This window comes from Epinephelus fuscoguttatus, linkage group LG13, assembly GCF_011397635.1.
Source record: "Epinephelus fuscoguttatus linkage group LG13, E.fuscoguttatus.final_Chr_v1".
Lineage (NCBI taxonomy): Eukaryota > Metazoa > Chordata > Actinopteri > Perciformes > Serranidae > Epinephelus > Epinephelus fuscoguttatus.
The window spans coordinates 35016749-35035668 of NC_064764.1; the positions used below are offsets into that span (position 1 = coordinate 35016749).

General features: G+C 39.9%; 2 protein-coding genes across 2 annotated transcripts; one reads left to right on the forward strand and one right to left on the reverse strand.

The window, feature by feature from the left end:
• Positions 1 to 41: 41 nt before the first annotated feature.
• Positions 42 to 9413, reverse strand: LOC125900200 (uncharacterized). The gene is made up of 5 exons (XM_049595101.1): positions 9408 to 9413; positions 9209 to 9271; positions 8928 to 9117; positions 5340 to 5543; positions 42 to 927 (listed from the first exon to the last, which is right to left on the reverse strand). The coding sequence occupies exons 2-5, from the start codon at positions 9259 to 9261 to the stop codon at positions 175 to 177; spliced, it is 1200 nt and encodes a 399-aa protein (XP_049451058.1). The 5' UTR covers positions 9262 to 9271; positions 9408 to 9413; the 3' UTR covers positions 42 to 174.
• Positions 9414 to 11180: 1767 nt separating this feature from the next.
• Positions 11181 to 18082, forward strand: ska3 (spindle and kinetochore associated complex subunit 3). The gene is made up of 12 exons (XM_049595090.1): positions 11181 to 11254; positions 11327 to 11444; positions 11561 to 11622; positions 12625 to 12796; positions 12950 to 13400; positions 13539 to 13600; positions 14454 to 14653; positions 14759 to 14962; positions 15358 to 15549; positions 15773 to 15852; positions 16079 to 16206; positions 17048 to 18082. The coding sequence occupies exons 2-12, from the start codon at positions 11330 to 11332 to the stop codon at positions 17203 to 17205; spliced, it is 1824 nt and encodes a 607-aa protein (XP_049451047.1). The 5' UTR covers positions 11181 to 11254; positions 11327 to 11329; the 3' UTR covers positions 17206 to 18082.
• Positions 18083 to 18920: the final 838 nt, after the last annotated feature.

Genomic DNA, 18920 nt, shown 5'->3' on the forward strand with positions numbered 1-18920 from the left:
ATAAGGTTAAAAAAACAACTTGTCATTTTTTTTCTCTAAAATGACATTTATTTGGAAGTAATATTACATGAGACATGTTAATGCCACTGTGAAAGCAACAAAAATAAAGCCGATGCTGTAATATGATTATGAAACATCTGTGCGAGAACAGGTTGTTTCCCTCCCTTTACTCTTTCATCCAAACACACACACGGTGCCCGAGGCCAGCCGGTGTTTGTACTCGTAGAGGTAGTACGAGGCTGGAGGGAAGTTGCACTTCATCTCCATCCTGCCCGGCACCACGTGGACGGCCACACCAGATCCCAGCCCCTCCTGCAGCTTCGTCAGCATGCGTGAGGCCAGGTAGCGCCGTGCCCTGCCTGGATCTTCCTCGATGGAGGCGTACACCTCAGGTGGCGGGTTGGGGATCTTCCACTCCAGGTCCTGGATGAGCTGGTGGATGCGGCTCTTGTCCAGTGAAGTGGGTGTGTCACGGTAGCATGCCACCACGTGAGGGATTGGTGCTTCTGATGCCACATTAAGGAAATTGTTGAACTGCTGTTCTGGCGGCGCAGCTTCCTTGGCTTCCTTTTCTTCCTGCGCCTCCTCGGTCTTCTCCTCCTTCTCGTCCTCCAGGGGTCCCACAGCAGGGTGGAGCATCACCGCCCAGCGCAGCCAGTCGTAGTTCTTCTCCAGGGTCTTCAGGATGCTTCCAGCCGCGTCCTCAGGGGGTGCACGGTTCTGCACGGCCTCTTGGATCTGCTGCCGTATGTCCACCTCCGCCTGCTCCAGGAAGTAGCCTAAGCAGCGGCCTCCTGTCATCTTCATCTTCCTGTAGAGGGCGCCCATGCGGTCGGACCAGGTCTTCATCAGCAGAGTCTGGTCTCTGCCTGTCAGAGAGGCCTGCGTGAAGAGGCAAAGCAGGCCGGTACCCAGGACAAAGTTTATCTGTTGAGAGTAATAGAAGGAAAAGGAGAGAGCATGAGAACATGTGTTTAGTCCTGCAGGGAGTATCAGGTGGGTTGTTTTAGCACAAGAATGCTATTCAGGGTTCCTATGTAGTCTCGGAAAGTATTTTAAAATGGAAAATGTGTAGGAACCCTGGCTCTTTAAGTAGTGTTGTGTGATATCAAACATGGGTTTTGCAACTTTAATATGTTTCCCCACTCTCACCGTTACAGCAGAACAGAGGCTGGTTCTGACTCTTTTGGCTCATCTTAAACTGAAGTGAACAATTGGCCCTGTGAGACTGTCCGAGCTCGTCATTTTCCCCAAAATAAACCACACAGATGTCACAAACTTCAGAGCTGTGTAAGGCTTTTTAACAGAGTCACTGTCTGCAGATCCTCTGGTAACATCACAGAAGATTTCAGGTATGAAAATCAATGTATGTACACTTTTTTTTGTCACTTGGATTTTGTTTTACAAAAAAAAAGACATTGCCTTTGTTCTTGACCCAGCTTATCAACCACTACATGTTTATACATGATAAGTTCTTCAAGGGTAAAGCGACAAAGCTGCTGTTCCTTTGCTCGACAAGGTTAGGTCTACAGCAGTGACTTTGATTAGTAGTCAGTCCGACATGTTGCTGCCCTTTTCCCAAAGTAAAACCCACGGCTGTGTAGATTTCTCGGCTCATTACACAGAATAAAGTTTGGTTATCTAATTGTTTATTGGATAATTTCACTATGACTGCACAGTGAGGACACATTTAGCATTTTTTTGCGCCTCAGTGAAAGCACTGAGCTTTATAACTACTTGTTTATGCAAACAAGTCTTTGAAAGGAGCTTGACACAAACAAATCACTCGTTTGGCACCAATTTCAAGCAGAAATTGCTTCAGCATTGAGGATAATCCACTGAGGCTGGCTCCCTCACACCCTAAAGCCCCTTAATAAGTACACTCTGGATTCTGATTTGAGTTTCTAGGATGAAAACTGTCTTTACAGCTGTAAAATCAACAGGAGCTGTGTTTAATTAGTTCTTTACAATTTCATTAGAAGGACAGTAACCCTCAAATCAGTCATCATTCTAGCTCTTATCTGTAGATCTATATATCAGGCTAGATTGTTTTGGTGTGAGTTGCAGTGTTAGAGATATCAGCTGTAGAGATGTCTGCCTTCTCTCCAATACAATAGAACTAGATGACACTCAGCTTGTGGTGCTCAAAGTGCCAAAGAAAAAATAAATTTAAAAAACTCAACAGCAATGTTTCTTTTCAAAAATCATGACCTGGTTAGTGAAGATAATCCACAGACCTTGTTGTGAGCAGTTTCATGTAGGAACTATTTTCTTTCTACCGAACTACACCCACAACTGTATCACCACGCAGAAGGAAGTGTGCATCTACTCATGGACGAGAGGCTTGTGCTCCTCACAGCACCCAATGTAAATGGAGTCCTACTTGGCTGAACTGTTAGGTTAGCTAGCCAGTCCCTTCAGGCAGCCCGGTCTCACTCTGAAGTTGTTGAAATCCGGCGCTTGGGCAGTGATGTGGCAGGCCAAGAATGAAAGTTAAGGCGGCAAAAGTTTGCATCCCGTGCCAAACCCTGTTCTTTTTTCATAAACCTAACCACGTGTTTTTGTTGCCTAAACCCAACCATGTATGTTTGTTGTTCGAGGAAAAAAAAACTTGGAGTGAGAATGTGTTGCTCCAGGATTTCGCGGGCTGTTTTTTGGATTCATGTGGCTTTGTCCCAAACACAGAGCTCACACTCCCACAGCAGCAGTCTCATGATAAACACTGAGAGATTAATTTAAATGTTGTGTGCGGCTCTACAATGACATAAGATCGTAAAATTACATTAATTGTTGCAATTCCAACATCGCAACATCCTAGAGGGACTGACTTATTAGTGGTGCTACGTGAGCTAGCAGCAGATGCACGCTTCCTTCTGCTCGGTGATACCAACACATTCTCACTCCAACATCACGTATTGACGTTTGGTCATGGACTTTCCACGTCCAGATATGACATGTAAGGTACCCTGGTTGTGTTGGTCGACACTGTGTCAAGTTCTGCCTGTTACATGCATTGTCTTCTTTCAGAATACACTTCTGTTTTCACAGGAAATTTAACATTTACATACAGTCTCTTTCAAAATAAAAGCGCTACTTCAGTACAACACCGCGAATTGATGTTTTTTTTCCCTCAACAACCAACACACGTGGTTAGGTTTAGGAAAAAGAAAAAGGAAAGGGTTTGTCTTTATAATCTTACGGGATGTGGACATCGCCCTCCCAGGTGAGAGCCACAGTTGGACATTCCCCACCTTAACTTTCGTTCTTCTCTGGCCGCATTTCCCCCTAGGCCACCAAGTGCCTTTAAACTACACATGACTTCAACGCAACGTCACTCACTGCCATCACAATGGCCATGCTCCCTTTTAGGTGAAAGTTTTGACCTCGACCCAGGAGAGACGCTCGTCGTGGCTCGGGGGTTCATAATGCTGAAAAATTGCTGCTTTGTTCACTGCACAGCAAACAAACAAAAAAAAAACAGAATTGCGATCTTCTTTGCTCCCGGATAGAGAGAAGAATGGGGAAAGAAGAAATCTGTGGCTCACAGCCATCAAACGGCAGGGTAAAAACAGAAAGCTGTGGGATCCAGCCAGTCACTACACCTATGTCTGTGGCAGGCACTTCATCACAGGTTAGTTGGCTAACGTTAGCTAGCTAGCTAAAGTCAGTTGATCTCAACAATAACATGAGATGTTCAAAGCCAAGAAGTTAATTCTAATGAATGTTAAGTAATGAAATGACAGGACATGAATTGAATAAATGAATTTGTCCACACAGAGGCTGGCAGCTGAAAAAGGCACACACCTCCTATCATTTTCACTTTCTCGTCGTACCGAAGGCGATCAGGACCTCTTAGACTCTCTCCATAGCATGTAGCCTGACTGGCCATTTCATCCGAGGGGGAAAGACTCAACTGATTTGTTTTTATTTACACGTTATGTGTGTGAAGAGCTCTGCCGCCAGTCAAAATCCCATGTTTCTATCACCTATGACGTCACCAGCGCGCGTCCCGTTGTAGTCTGTTGTAGTCCTGTTGAAGTCATGTATAATGGCGACCAAGCTCGTATCATGCTGACGCTAAAGGACAGCTCTCTTCGTCCGTGTTTGACGCCGCAAGTCACTGTCCAAACGCTGGATTTCGAGGACTTCAGAGTGAGACTGGGTTGGTGTTACAGTGTGGTTTGGTTAAAAGAAAATAGTTTCTACATGGAACTGCTCACAAGATCTGTGGATTATCTCGAATAACTGGGTCCATATGTGTGGAAAGAGATGCTGCTGTTGAATTTTTTTTTTTTTTTTTGAGGTGGGGTCCCTTTAAAATGATCGTACAGAGTCTAATAAATGTCGGTCAAACCCTGGTCATGCCTGCAAAAATATGTTTAAAAGATAATTACATAATTGCTTTTACATAACAAGCCAGCCTGTGACTGCTGCTGTGTCTATTAAGGTCCATTTAACCGCACAGTGGATGGTCAGTATGTGCGTCTTGCTCAAGGGCAGTAGGACAGATGGACTAATGGACAGTGACCATCCAGTCATTTGGGGTTTTTGTTTTATATAAGAAACAGTAGAGGAAGCTCTATTTGATGCTGTGCAAAAAGGGAACTATGTGCACCCACACTGACTTTAGTGGGTCTCAGACTTGTGACATCTCAGTCACAGTTACGTAACGCTGTTTCACAGAATTCAGGCCTGTTTTAATTTGAAGTTTAAAGCCATCGCAGCTCCTTTTAGCGGATACAGAAAAATGTTTGTTCCCATACCAGCAGTGTAGGCAAAAGGGAATTTGCCAAGTCAGCTCACAAGAAAGACAACAGAGGGTCACAGCTCTGCTGAATTAAATATTCAGTTTATTTTCATACCAAGAAGATGGATGCAGCATGCTTCGTTCCCCACAGGACCTCCATGTTTTTCTGTCAAATGTATCTTTTTATTCTGGAAACTGAATATTTAATCCCGTACAGCTGTGCGTAATGCCTGTCTTTGTCTTATGAACTCGACCTTGGGGAGATTCAGTATATTTGCATAATTCTTTTATGGAGTGGCATCTGAAAAAGCTTTTTAATTCTTGGATCAGATGCAGTTAAGAAAATATAGTGATGACAGATTAGCTGCACTTTCATTCCAGTTTAGAAAGAAGTGTGTAAATGTGTGTGTGTGTGTGTGTGTTTTGCCGTGTCACCTGGGGCTTCCTGCAGCTGTAGTTAAGCAGGAGTGTGTGCCCTTGTATAATGATTTGAAAAATAAGATTAAATTAAACTTTAATGACCCCCTGTAGGGAGATGAGTTGAACACCACCTCCACCACCCCTCCACATTGTCCTCTGCACCTTCACCAACCTTGACGCAGAACTCCCTCAGCTCCCAGCGTTTGGGCTTGCGACACAGGATGAGCTCCTCCAGCAGCGTAGGCTGGTCAGTCAGCGCTGACACGCCCATCAGACGGTTGTAGAGGGCCGTCAGCTGCCGCTCCAGCCGGTAGTCCTTCACGTACTCCAGGAACACGTCTGTCTCCTTCTTGGTGAAGTTTGGCTGAGCCCTCACCTGGAACAAACAGAGGTAGGAGAAAAGGTTAGAAGGTCTTAGATGGAGGGACCAGACTGGACGACAGATTCAAAGATGGGACACGCTAAGTGCAAAATGTAATGCTCTAATTTAAATCCCTGGTTCTTGTCAATAATAAACGGTACATTATTAATAGTTTATGTTATTTACTCAGTGCAATAAATGAATGCCAAATTCACAACTCTGGATACTCTAATGTGAAATAAAATGAATATGTAGCTGCTATTTATAACTCCGAATAGTCCACAGCCACAGACAGACTATGAGACAACAGACCCATGGACTCAAGATGCGTAAAAGGCCAACCGCCCCTCGTACTCAGGAGCGAGACACCCCAGCCCAGTCACCAGAAGAAAATGTTGGTATTGTATGTTTCTGCTAAAACACAGATATGTTACATTTGTACATTTCACACGTATCATATCAATGTTTTGAAAGTGACGTAGTACATGAGCTGACTTTATCATCGGGAGCTGCTTGGTGGCATCAGGGGGAAACGCGGCGGGACAAGGACGAACGTTAAGGCAGTGAAAGTCCAACTGGGATGGTTAGGGTTAGGGGAGGAGGGGTGGTGGATGGGTCCAGCAAAGACCAACTTTCACCCAAGAGAGTGGTGATTGCGTCCTGTAAGATTCCAAAGCCAAACCCTGTTAATTTTTCCAAAACCTAACCATGAGTTTTTGTTGAAAAAAAAAAAAACTTCACCGACGTAGTGCTTTTATTTTGAAAGAGACTGCATTCAAACGGTAAATTTCCTGTGAAAACAGAAGTGTATTTTGAAAGAAGACAGTGTATGTAACACGCAGAACTTGACACGGTGTCCCAGAACGTCAGCAACCAACACATCCAGTGTACCTTGCACGTTGTATCTGGGCGTGGAAAGTCCATGACCCAGTGACGATGTGTGACGAGGTTGGAGTGAGAATGTGTGTCTATTGTGGTTGTTTTATGTCTCTTTTTAGTCATCTTGCAGCTTGTTTAAGTTAATTTATGTCTTGTTTTGCATCTCATTTTGTGCCTCTTTGTGAGCAACACTCCCAATCACAGCAACTTCTCTCTGTTAGGTCACATTTTACTCACTCTAACACTTTGCTACAGATGCACTGATCAAATTAGGAGCTCGAATTTGATGGGGGTATGTGTAAAGATGATAGTTTTTACTCCTCACCATATTTATACCCTCTTATCTTATGCAATATCATACTATAGTAAGTGTTATGATCTTGTCAAGCTCTATTAAGATGATGTTTTCACAATAAGGAGAACATAGAGATTTTGGCTCTCCAGAAACACAATGACACTGATACTGACACTAGTTATTCTTTTACCCAAATACATATACACTAAACGCAGGTCACTTAATTCAGCTAAATTGATCCAGGAAAGTGTTTATTATTATTATTTTTCAAATTCAGATGTTAAAAAATGTCCGCTGTACTCAGCCAATGTAAGAGATTTGTAATTTTTTTAAATAATTAAACAGAAAATCAAAAGCATAAGCCTGTTAATACTTCCTGATAAAACCAAACAGATGCTTCAATCATACATCTGGTCACATATCTACATTTATATAACACGCTTAGCATGATGAGTACAGCCACAGCCACACACACACACACACACACCAGTTTAGGAAAATGGCCGATCGCGTGTTTCTCTTCAAGGTCAGCTCCGCCTCAAGGGCCTCGACCCTGTTTATGAAACTACCAGTAAATTTAAATGAGCTGCATGTTCTCTTTCTCTCAGTGATCTGTCTGTTAGCAGCAGCAGGTCACAGAGCTCTGTTCAGCTTTATTGCTGCCAGATATTTCACCCTTTGTTTCTTATTTTAAAACCTGATCGGGGAGCAGGAAAGTCAATCTCAAGGCTGTTTGAAGGACACAATCAGACAGCTACAGTAAAACTAGTACTTAAAATGTTAATACAATCATCTGTGTTTTTTAAACTACTTGTTTTAAATTAATAAAGTTGCATCAGTCATCAAGTAAAACAAAATTAAAGTCCTTCAATTGGTTCTGTCCTCCTAAAGTGTCCTTGAGCAGGTCACTGAATCCCTGTCAGTCACATGAGGGACTGCACGTTCAGAACGTATTACATACATTTCCTTTTAAGCACAGATACAAGTTAGCAGTGGGACCATGCATGCTTTCATTCACACTGTAAGAAAAAGGTTGGTTTCACCTTCAGAAGAGTCAGGACACCAAATTATGATGACGTATTTCCACTCACACAGCTGATCTGTCTTTGCAGCAGATGCTCAAAACAAATTATAATTATTATTATAATAAATGTTATTAATTATTTAATTTTTACTGTTAAATAAACTGTTGCATGAGGAGAAGTTAATAAACGATTTTGTTGCTTATACTTTTTGAGGCAAATATAATCGAAAAGAACATTTACATTACAAATTAGCGCTGCATTAGAGGATTATTTTAAGGATATTGATCAGTCATATACGCTTTAAGAAATATATATATATATATATATATATATATATAGTTTGTTTGTTTTTTTGGTTTGTCAGGTTTATGTATTTCAGTTATGTATAAACTTTACGTCCAACTGGCTGAAGTAATTCTAATATAAGCCAAAAAAAAATACCTCTTATGCAATTAAATCAAATGAAACTGAGATGAACAGGCTATGAGGATTTATGTAACTATAGCTTGTAGAATTTAGATAATTTATTTTAATAATGTTGATGTAATTATTGTGATTACGTTCAACATGTTTGAAATTACATAAACTTTATTAAAGAATATTAGGTAAATTCTATGAGCAATAGTTTAATGATATCTCATAGTCTGTTTATCTCATTTTTATTTTATTTAATCACATCAGTAACATTTTTTGGTTTATGTCAGAATTACTTGATTTGTTTTATTTTTTAAATTTTATATGTGTTATTTTTTTTATTTTTTTTTATTCATTTATTTATATTTTCTTGATGGAAACTGATTTATTTTTGCTCTATAAAATGTCAGAAAATAAGTACAAATGCCATATGGCTAGTTGCTTATCATAATTTTCATTAAATTATTTTCTGTCCGTGGACTAATAGATAAATCTCTTTAGCACTGATGCAAACACCAGAATTACACATGGTATTATATACCTGTGTATAATTGTTGTTATAATTGTTATAATTGTTAATGTATAATAACTTTGGCAGCACTGTTGAGCAGCTGCTCCCTGAACCTTCACAGGCAGATTCACTCCAGTCCTCCATTTTCTTCTTTAAATTTCTCCTCCCTTACTTATCTCATATCGGACTACCCTTCAAAGTAAAAGTAGAAAACTAATTGTGTTCACTAGTCTAAGTGTGACTGCATGTTTGAGATCCAGAGTCTGTTTCCTCACCGCTGTGCCCAGCTGGTAGTACACCACCGCCAGGTCGTCCTCCAGCCGGTGGACCTCCTGGTCGTCCAGCAGGCCGTGACCCGATGCTCCCAGCTCCTGATCGATGTTGTCCAGGTTTTTCTTGGCCTGCTCACTCTCCTCTGCTGTGGCGCTGCCGCCCAGGTAGGAGCAGATGCCCTGGACCAGGACCCTGAGTTCCACACACATACACAATTTAAAGAACGGGGAGTATAAATGTATTTGAATGATTTATTGTTTGACATGTTCAGAGTTAGACTCACCTCACAGTCTGCATGTAGCCCACTGGCTCCAAAACCTTTCCAAACATCGCCATGGCTCCAGAGCTGTGTTCAGACAAATGGAGAGAGTGAACAGTTAGCCAAATAACTTTTTGACGTTATTTAGAAATGACTGAATTTGCTGTAAATCTGTTCGCCGCTCTGATAACCAGACCTAACCTGAGTTCTTCTTGCAGCTCACCTCGGTTGTTCCTTGTGCACGCCTGTACTGACCTTCACAGTTTGTCCAGTATTTATACACTCTCCTGAACGACCAGTTAATCTGATAAGAACTCTGTGAACTTGAGAGGAGGATGTTTGATAGGAGTCGGTTTAAAGCTGGTTTACTCTTCTAAATGTTGAGAGGTATACGATTTACTTTGGTTTTGTCGTGTTAGTTTTAGGTCTTGCCTTCTCTCTAGTATTGTTTTATTGTATTACATTTTTGTATTTTATGTACCTTCTATTTTGTTGATCACGTAAACCTGTGCTGAGTTAGATCCTAACCCATCTGCCTCAGCTGAAAAGCACCTTGGGTCAACTCCTGTTGTTTTAAATGTGTTGCATAAATAAAACTAACTTGACCTGACATCTTCACATGACCATGTATAATCTGTAGAGATTTAGGACAGAAAATGTGCACACTCGTCATCAGTCTCACTGTACCCTGTTACATAATGTACAGTACGTTATATTCATGTGAGCTGTACAGATCTGTTCTGATTGTCCATGCTTAAAGCACTAAAATATTTTTCTTGTTTAATGTAAAAATAGGGCAGAATGTTTTTGCATGTTGTTCTGTCCTCTATTCTCTACACACTGCCTATTAGTTGCCAAAGTAACCATAAAATCATTCAAAGAAAAATCTACAGATTTAGCACTGTGCCCTGGTAACATTGTGGGGCCACTGACTGTATAAAAGAATTTGTATTTAATTTTATAAAATTTATATTTTTATTAAATGTATTATTTGGCCTATTTATTACACTAAATTGATATTATTATTAATTTATATTTTAAATGTATATTTTGTTAAACGTATTATTTAGTCTATTATTATGCTAAGTTTATATTATTATTATTATTATTATTATTATTATTATTATTATTATTATTATTATTATTATTATTTATATTTTAAATGTATATTTTCATTAACTGTATTATTTAGTCTATTACTATAATTAATTTATATTGTTATTAATGTTATTTATATTTTAAATTTATATTTTGTTAAATGTATTACTAAGTCTATTATTATACTAAATTTATAATATTAACATTATTATTGTTACTATTTATCTTGTAAATGTATGTTTTTTTAAATGTATTATTAAGTCTATTACTATAATAATTGTATGTTATGATTTTTGTTTAGATTTTAAATTTATATTTTGTTAAATGTATTATTAAGGCTGTTATTATACTAAATTTACATTATTATCATTATTATTATTATATTATTGTTATTATTAATTTTTTAAATTTATGTTTTTGTTAAATGTATTATTAAGTCTATTATTATACTAAATTATTATTATTATACTAATTATATACTATAAATTATTATTGTTACTATTTATATTTTAAATTTATATTTTTGCTTAATGTATTATTTAGACGATTATTATACTAAATTTATATTATTATTATTATTATTTATATTTTGAATTTATATTTTATTAAATATAGTATTCAGCCTATTATTTTACTAATTTATATTATTATTATTTTGAATGTATATTTTTGTTAAATGTTTAGCCTATTATTATTATTATTATTATGATTATTATTTACTGAATTTATATTATTATTATTATGATTATTTATATCTTAAATGTTCTTGGCTTTTAGTAAATGTTTGGTTTTGTTTGTGTTCTGCCATTGTACGGCTCCATATATATATATATATATATATATATATATAGTCCACTAGGTGGCGGTAAGGCGACTGAAAGCTGATTTGCCAACCAAAGAAAGGAAGACGTGCTTCCGGTTGAAACCGGAAGAGGCGCCAAAATCGAAAAGTTTTTCCTGTCAGGAGTCAAGGTAAACAAACTGTCCTGTCGGTGGTGCAAGTGAAATAATTAGTTTATATTTTTGATAATTAACACTTATCAGAAAATGGACCCGACAGCACGGTTCTTCACCAAGCTGAAGAAGCTGGCGGTGACTCTGGAGTCAGAAACTGCGAAGCTACAACAGGTCTTTGAAAACCGCAACAAGGACGGTGACAGTGGTGAGTGACACATAGGTGACACACCGACACCATTCTCTGTTTGTTCGGCCCCTGGTTACTGTAATCATGTGTAAATTATTTAGCTAATTATAATATGAGTTTCTGTCTGATTTCAGAGACCACAGCGAAAGCTATGCGAGCATATCACGAGCTGAACTGTGATGTCGGCACCCTGAAGGTAACGTTACATGTTGAACACCGAACTTTATTGACCTGATATTTAACTTACCGTCGTTTAACGGCATGATTAAACTTAATTTATCACATTCCCAGCAGCTGTCTGAATCACCAAACACTACAGTATTTACTGAGTAACAGTGTTGATTTAAGTAATTTTAATTATTTGGTTTCTTAATGTCTTTAATGGCCGCCCGTTGGTATTATGTTGATGGCAGTTAGTGCATCTGTTAAAGGGGCTAACATGTGGAGTGGGTGTGATGAGGCATTAAAACTGTGCCGTTCACTATGCCAATTAAAACATGTTTACATATATGGTGTCGTACAAAGAAATATAGAATTAGAGTATAATCATTATTTTGATTGAATTGTTTCTGTTATGTTTGTCTTTCTGTCAGTAAGTCTGTTTTTTTTAAACTTAGTAAATGAGTTACACATGAGAAAATGTTGAGTTAAAAACAAGGTGTCTACAGGTCTTTAAAAAGTCTTAAATTAAATTTTCTTAGTGTAAGGCCTTAAAAAGTCTTAAATTCAGATTTGTCACATTACTGCGAAAATCTCTCCAGCCTGACAGACCCAGTGACTGTTTACAGTCATTGGCCAGACCGAAGAATTGCAATAATAAACAGCATTTATGACAGCGATGAGATTTTGTTTTTACATTAAACACATTAATCTTTAACTCACCCAATTGTTGTCATTTTCCTTACTGTTCATTTTGAACTGACATCACTGTGTTCACTTGGAAAAACGAGTACTCACACAGAGGTTTGCAGTGAAGTATCCAGCCCTCTTTCCTTTCATTCGTCCTCTTCTGACGACCATTCATAATTTAACTTGGATGTTATTGTGGAAATATGTTCATCTTCTGTGGTGCTAAGTTTGTATCATTGACCGTCCCTGACCACACTGTCTTTATAGCGCAAGTCAGTGCTGTGAAGAATATTATCACCTCGTTAAAAGAAGTGCACTGATTGACTCTGGTCTGTCGTCATACATCCAGGGGCAGATCCAGGGTCAGCTTGCTCAGCAGAAAGCGCAGAAGAACGAGGTGAGCAGCTTCATTAACGCCTGTCGAGTGATGGAGCAGAGGGTCAGTAAGGACATCCAGTCACTGAGGGCACACTGGGAAAAATATGGTTACAAAGCTCCCTGTGACACCCAGAGACCAACCAGTGAGTATCAGTGGGAGTCAAACATCGTTCACCAGTTTGAGGAAGTAATTAAGTCTGTAATAATACTGAGGATGTGCTGTGATGCAAAGTGTTAATGTTATCAAGTTCTATTGGTCTCGACCATTCTTGACATTGTGACTCTCTGTTTCACAGAGAGCAAAGATCCAGAGTCAGAGGCTGAACATGACGCAGCAAGTAAGAATGAAACTATGTCAGCAGAGGGAGAAGAGGGAAGCGTGGAGGAGGCAGAAGGTAATCACTCCCCATCGCCTCCAAAAGTGGGGCCGCCGCCCTTCACTGACATGCTGCGAACACCCCAGCTCTCTGACTTCGGCCTCTCTGAGATGCAGCTGAAGAGAACTCTGGCTGGGGCGGAGTGGTGCTCTGAGGTGCCCCCTATGCCCGAGATGAACCTCCCTCATCCCACACTCAACACGCCTGCACCACCACCCATGCCTTTAACCCCCAAATGTGCCCTGCGGATGGATGACGATGAGTTACAGACACCTCAGATGCATGACTTTGGCATTTCAGAGCACACCATGTGTCTGAACAACGACTTCACAATGGATCTGTTCCGGAAGAACACTGAGAAGCCCCAGAGGTAGAGCATAATGAGCGTTATATAATGTATACTGTGTGACCTTTACTGGCAGGATTTGCAGCAGCACTGATCTTTGAAGAGTCTGTAGTCACTGATTATTGCTGCTTTTTGATTTATGGCTGTCCTCCTCTTTAACAGACCGTCACAAGACGTACCTGTACCACCAGTTAACTCTGTGATGGAGAGTTTGCAGACAAAAGGTAAGAAACTATAAGAGCACACCCCTCGCCTTCACTGGCGTCTTAAATTGAAGTCTTAACTACGATGTTTAACTGACCTGTACTTCTGTTGTTCCTGTGAAATGGGTGATGTAAAACATATTTATATTTGTCAGGAATCACAGCATTTCTTTCTCTGTCCTCGTACTGTCTGTCCTCCCCCCTTATTTTTTATGACCTTGTTTGTGATCAAGCATCCTCAGGTTTAAAATTCTACTTATCTCTTATTTCTCTTAAACCTAGGCATCTTTTGGCACAGTACCAGTGCAGGGAGTGGATATATCGATATCGGTTTTGGTTATCGGCCAAATAAGTTTATACATCAGTGTGTCAGATAACGGCAGAAAATCCAATATTGTGCATCTCTACTGAGAAATATTAACATGTTTTCCTCCAAAGCTCCTTTTAATGAAAAAATAAGGAGAAGAAGGCATTATTCTCAAATTCAAAAGAAAAACAGTCCTGCAAAAACTTTGCATAGTTTAAATTAAATAAGGAAACAAGACTAAAAATGAGATCAAACGTGATAACAGCGTTCAGTACTTGGCAGATTTCAATATTCTGACACATTTTGGTCTGTACCAAGAAAGTATTAATGTTCATTATCCAGTATCTTTTCACCACCCTTCGTCATACCCTACTTTTCTACAGTACAGACTTAAACCTTTTTTCTACAATTGACCCTCTGTTAAGTCCCACCCCTGGATGCAGACTGACCAATCGTAGCATAGCATTAGGCCAGCTCAGACCAACATCCGACAACAAGAGAGGTTGGAAAAAGATATACGTTTCTTCCCTGTTCCAAAACCAAAATCAATCATCTTACTGCCTACAGCACAGACCTTGGAGTCCCCAGAACCACCTGTATTTTGCACACCAGGGTTTAAGATCAGAAAGACCAACGGTCACTGCTCCCCACCTGCCCAAGGCAATGGTGACCCAGAGTCCCCCGGTCACCCTGGAAACCTGCCTACCACACCTGAGGTCCCAGCGTTTCAAACCCCATACGTGAACCGACTGGTCAGCACCAAAAAGGTACAAAGGACGAGTGTGTGAGGAACATTTCAATGATAATAATTCATTTCTTTATTTCCTCATCTACAAAACCTTTCAGCTCAGAGTTTCTGCTTGTGTTCACAGAGTGCTGGGCAGCCCGAGCCTGTCAACATGCAGGCTGATGATGACAACCACACCTTTGAGCTTCCAACACCTCGTAACGGAGCGACTGGCTCCAAACGCACCTGGGAATACGACGTGCCGGATATCTCCATCATGGGGGTGGAAGACAAGCAGATGCCAGAGATGCCAAACCTTGAGTCTGTTTTGGGAAACTCTTTACAAAATGTAAGAACAAACATCACAGCTGAATCCCGAAATTCACCAAATATATATTGTTTAAAACATCAGTCAAACAGAAGAGGCCGTGTGATTGAAGGATGGTGAGTGTTTCCGGTCACAGCCCAGAATTCACTCCCAAGAAGTTTGAGGAAACTTCTTACCTCACAGCCTGATGAACCACCAGTTCAGTGTGGTTTACAGAAACAATATTTAATTTACCAACCCAATCATAATATCTTTCTTTGGTACTGCAGTCCTGTCTGGAAACGCAGCAATGTCTCAATTTAAAACAAATGCAAAATTTAGGGAAAGGCTCCTTCTGTGCAGGGAAATAAGGGTTTACATGAAAAGATGAACTTAAGTCTCTTTGTTTAACGTTAACTTGTCTCATTCACCTCCAGAGAAGTGCCAAAATGCTGAAGAAGGCTAACGAGCATGAAAAGATGACCAAGGAGCTCACTGTCAACCGACTGGAGCTGGACGGACCCACCCAGGAGTTCAGCTTTGGGACACCTCGCATCAGGATGTACGACCAAGAGCCCAGCACCCCGGAGATGCCAGACCTCAGCTCCATTACACAGGACATCTGTAAAGTGAGTCCTGTTTATGATCAGCTGATTAACTACAGACACTGTGGTGCTGACAGCTTTCCGCACTTTAAGTTTTTAGCGCAGGATTCACTTGTGGTTTTATCTTATACCTGTATGGTTAAAAAAACAACTTGGCTTTAAATTTGTTTGACATATGATCCAGAAAATTATGTCAATTTCGACCGTACTTTCTTTTTTCACTCATGATTTTTCTTTTATTTTGTAGCTTGTGTCTCAGGCTCAGCTGAAGAAGACGGCCATGGCTGTCGTGCACCCAAACGTCAGGCCAGAAAATGTTAAAAGCAGGTGAAGTAACTCGACTACTCAATCTAAAGTTGCAGACAAGACGAGATCAGACTGCTTCTGAGTAGCAGAAAAAAAAAAGTGGTATCGTTTGTGTTTATACGTGTTTATAGGATGGTTAGTTTTGTCTGTTTCTAATAATGATTGATGTTTATTTTGAGCCTTCCTGTTATCATTCATGCTACTCTTCTTAAATCAATATTTTAACTGTACCACATCCTCTTCTCAGAGCTGTGAGTCTGTCTGTGGTGTCAGAGAGCGAGTTCAGGAGTTTACCCAGCTACCTGAGGCAGATGACTCTACAGAGCCTCAACCAGGCGGTCAACAGCATCAACAAATTCTTGGCAGAGAGTCCAGGTCAGTGCTACACTACACTCAGGGTCAAACTCAACGTGCTTTTACACCTAACTGGTTTAGTTTGGTTTAAACAAACTCAGGTCTGTTTGTGTGGTTAGTACAGTTCATTTGGGCTGGTGTGTAAGCTGCCAGTCGAACCCTGGTGCGGACCAAACAACCAAACTGAGACTTCGGTCTGCTTACAAGTGGACTTTGGTGCAGTTTGTTTGTGGTGTGAAAGAAAAAGAGCCAACCACAGGATTTTTTGATGCCATCCATCCATCCATCCATCCATCCATTTTCATCAACTTATCCAGGGCCGGGTCGCGGGGGCGGCAGGCCAAGCAAAGCACCCCAGACACCCCTCTCCCCAGCAATGTGGTGAGGGTGACAGGTGAAGGTTGGGACGTAGATGGACCAGTAATTGAAAGATTCTCCTTCCAGCTCAGCTCCCTTTTCACCATATTCAACTATATATCTTTAAATGTTACAGTTAGGGCTGAAAATGACAACAGAAATCAACAAGGTTACCAGATTTACATATCTCCGTTATTGTAATCAACTGCCAGATTTCTACCCAAAACTGATTGTTGTTGCCAGCGTGACGTCATGGTGATTCGGTCTATGTGCTGGCAAGACACCACAGTTAACAAAACAAAGTTATTCCTCCAGTTTAAGTACATAAAACAAATCAGATATTTGGTTTGGGTTTGGTTTTATCGTAGCAGTATACTGGCAAACCATTACATAAACAAGAAGTACAAATAAAACAAGAACATGGTTCTTAGTCAGAGCACTGTTTGGAGTCAGCAGCTGTTGGATGCTTCTAATCGGTCGCTGTGATGTGTGTTTCCCTCTGCAGGAGAACAGACAGAGTTTCAGATGGAGGAGCTGAGGAGGATTTGCGGCGTGGGAACCAAGACGCCCGTATACATCCTCTGTCTGACCGAGCTCAAGAGGCTGACGCACACGGGAGGAGCCAGGAACACCTCGGTGTACAAGTTAAACACACACAACTGAAGGGCTGCGGGGATATATTACACTTTGTCCCGTCTAGATTTCTGCATCTCCACAAGTCTGGGATTTAAACCTGTAACCTACTTTGCTTCCTGTTTTGTTTATAACACGCTGTAGGTGTCTTCATGTGCACATTTTGCTCTGGATATGAGACGCCTGCTGTGTTTCACTGCAGGTCCACCTGTTGAAATGCAGTAGTGTTTGTTTATAGGATTTTGTCGCCCTCACGTGGACGGATACGAGAACTGCATGCAGTTAGGAAATGTTTTAGTCTGCTGCTTTTTCTGTCTTCTTCGCTGTTTATGTTACATCATTTCTTTTTCACTTTGTCCCTGTTCTCGTGCTCAAATCCACCCCCTTTTGTCTCTCCTGCCTGTTGTCTTTTTCTTAATGAGGAAACCGACCTCATCCCAACTCACAAGAAACTGCTTGTACGTCCATCTTTAATTGGCAGAGATGCTGGACTCTTATGCTTCTGTCAATATACACTTTAACTACACTAGAGAAAGCAGGCTTGGTGACTTTTGTGTCTAGATTGTAAATAGTTTTGATGCATGGGTAGGCAATAATTTGCACTTCTGTGGTTTTGTCTTGGATAGAAACTCTGTATATAATAAAGTTACTGCACATGATAAGGAAGTGAGCTCCCTAAAGACTATTAATGAAGCAGCATATAAGAAAGAGCGTATTTCAGTTTTTAAAGGGAAGTTCTGTGATTTACAATATGCCAAGTACCCCTCTGTGGTCCCAGTTGATGTTCAATGACAGGGCTCGAAATTTGAGCAGTGCATGTGATTCTCCGCTCTACATGCACCAGTGCATGCTGCAAGTTTATGTAGCCTTACCCAGCAACTCACTGCACAGGACACACCTCCTCATATGGGATTTAAGTACTCTTTCTATATATTTTTTTTGATAAATATTTTAACAATAAAAAATTAATCTTTTTTCCTTCAATAACTTCCAGTGTTACATTTAGTGTCACTCATGTTCACAAACATCACTGAACGCTGCTGTCATCATAAGAAGCTAGTAATGGAAGTGTAGAGGTTGATATTGAGTCTGTAAGGCAAAGCAAGGCATCTTTATTTTGTATAGCACATTTCAGAGAAATGAAGAAATAAAGAGGAAAAAATTATGAAAGGTAAAATTAATTCTAAATAATTCACAATTTTAAAAAGAAATTAAAAATAGCAAATGCAGATAAGAGGTGCAAACAAAAATGATTTAAGATGGAGTTTAATAAAGTTGCAGTGCAGTTGAAATCAATTAAGTATGTGAATAATAACATTTACATATGATGGACACGTAATATAAATTAATATTATGCATACCGTGATTTTTATTACCCATATTCGGTTTGCTTAGAAGCTGCTCAAAATGTTCCAATGACTATATAAAATTTAAAGTAGTTTTACTGCACATTACTGTAACTTTGGTGGCAAAATTGTTAATAAAGAGGGCTAAATGTACCAAATGGTGCAGGTAAAAAAATGGTGCATGCAATTTTAAAAGTCACCAGTACATGTACACAGAAAGAAGTACCCTGACACAATATGTGAGATCACATAAACATGCAAAAGGGACTTTGAAGTGGCACATGTTTTATACCTTTACAACAGCTCAGTCCTGGATTTGTCCTGATTTCGGCCTGTTAAAAAAAAGAATAAGAATAAATTGAATAATGAGTATTTTATGGCTTAAAGTTCTTGCAGAGG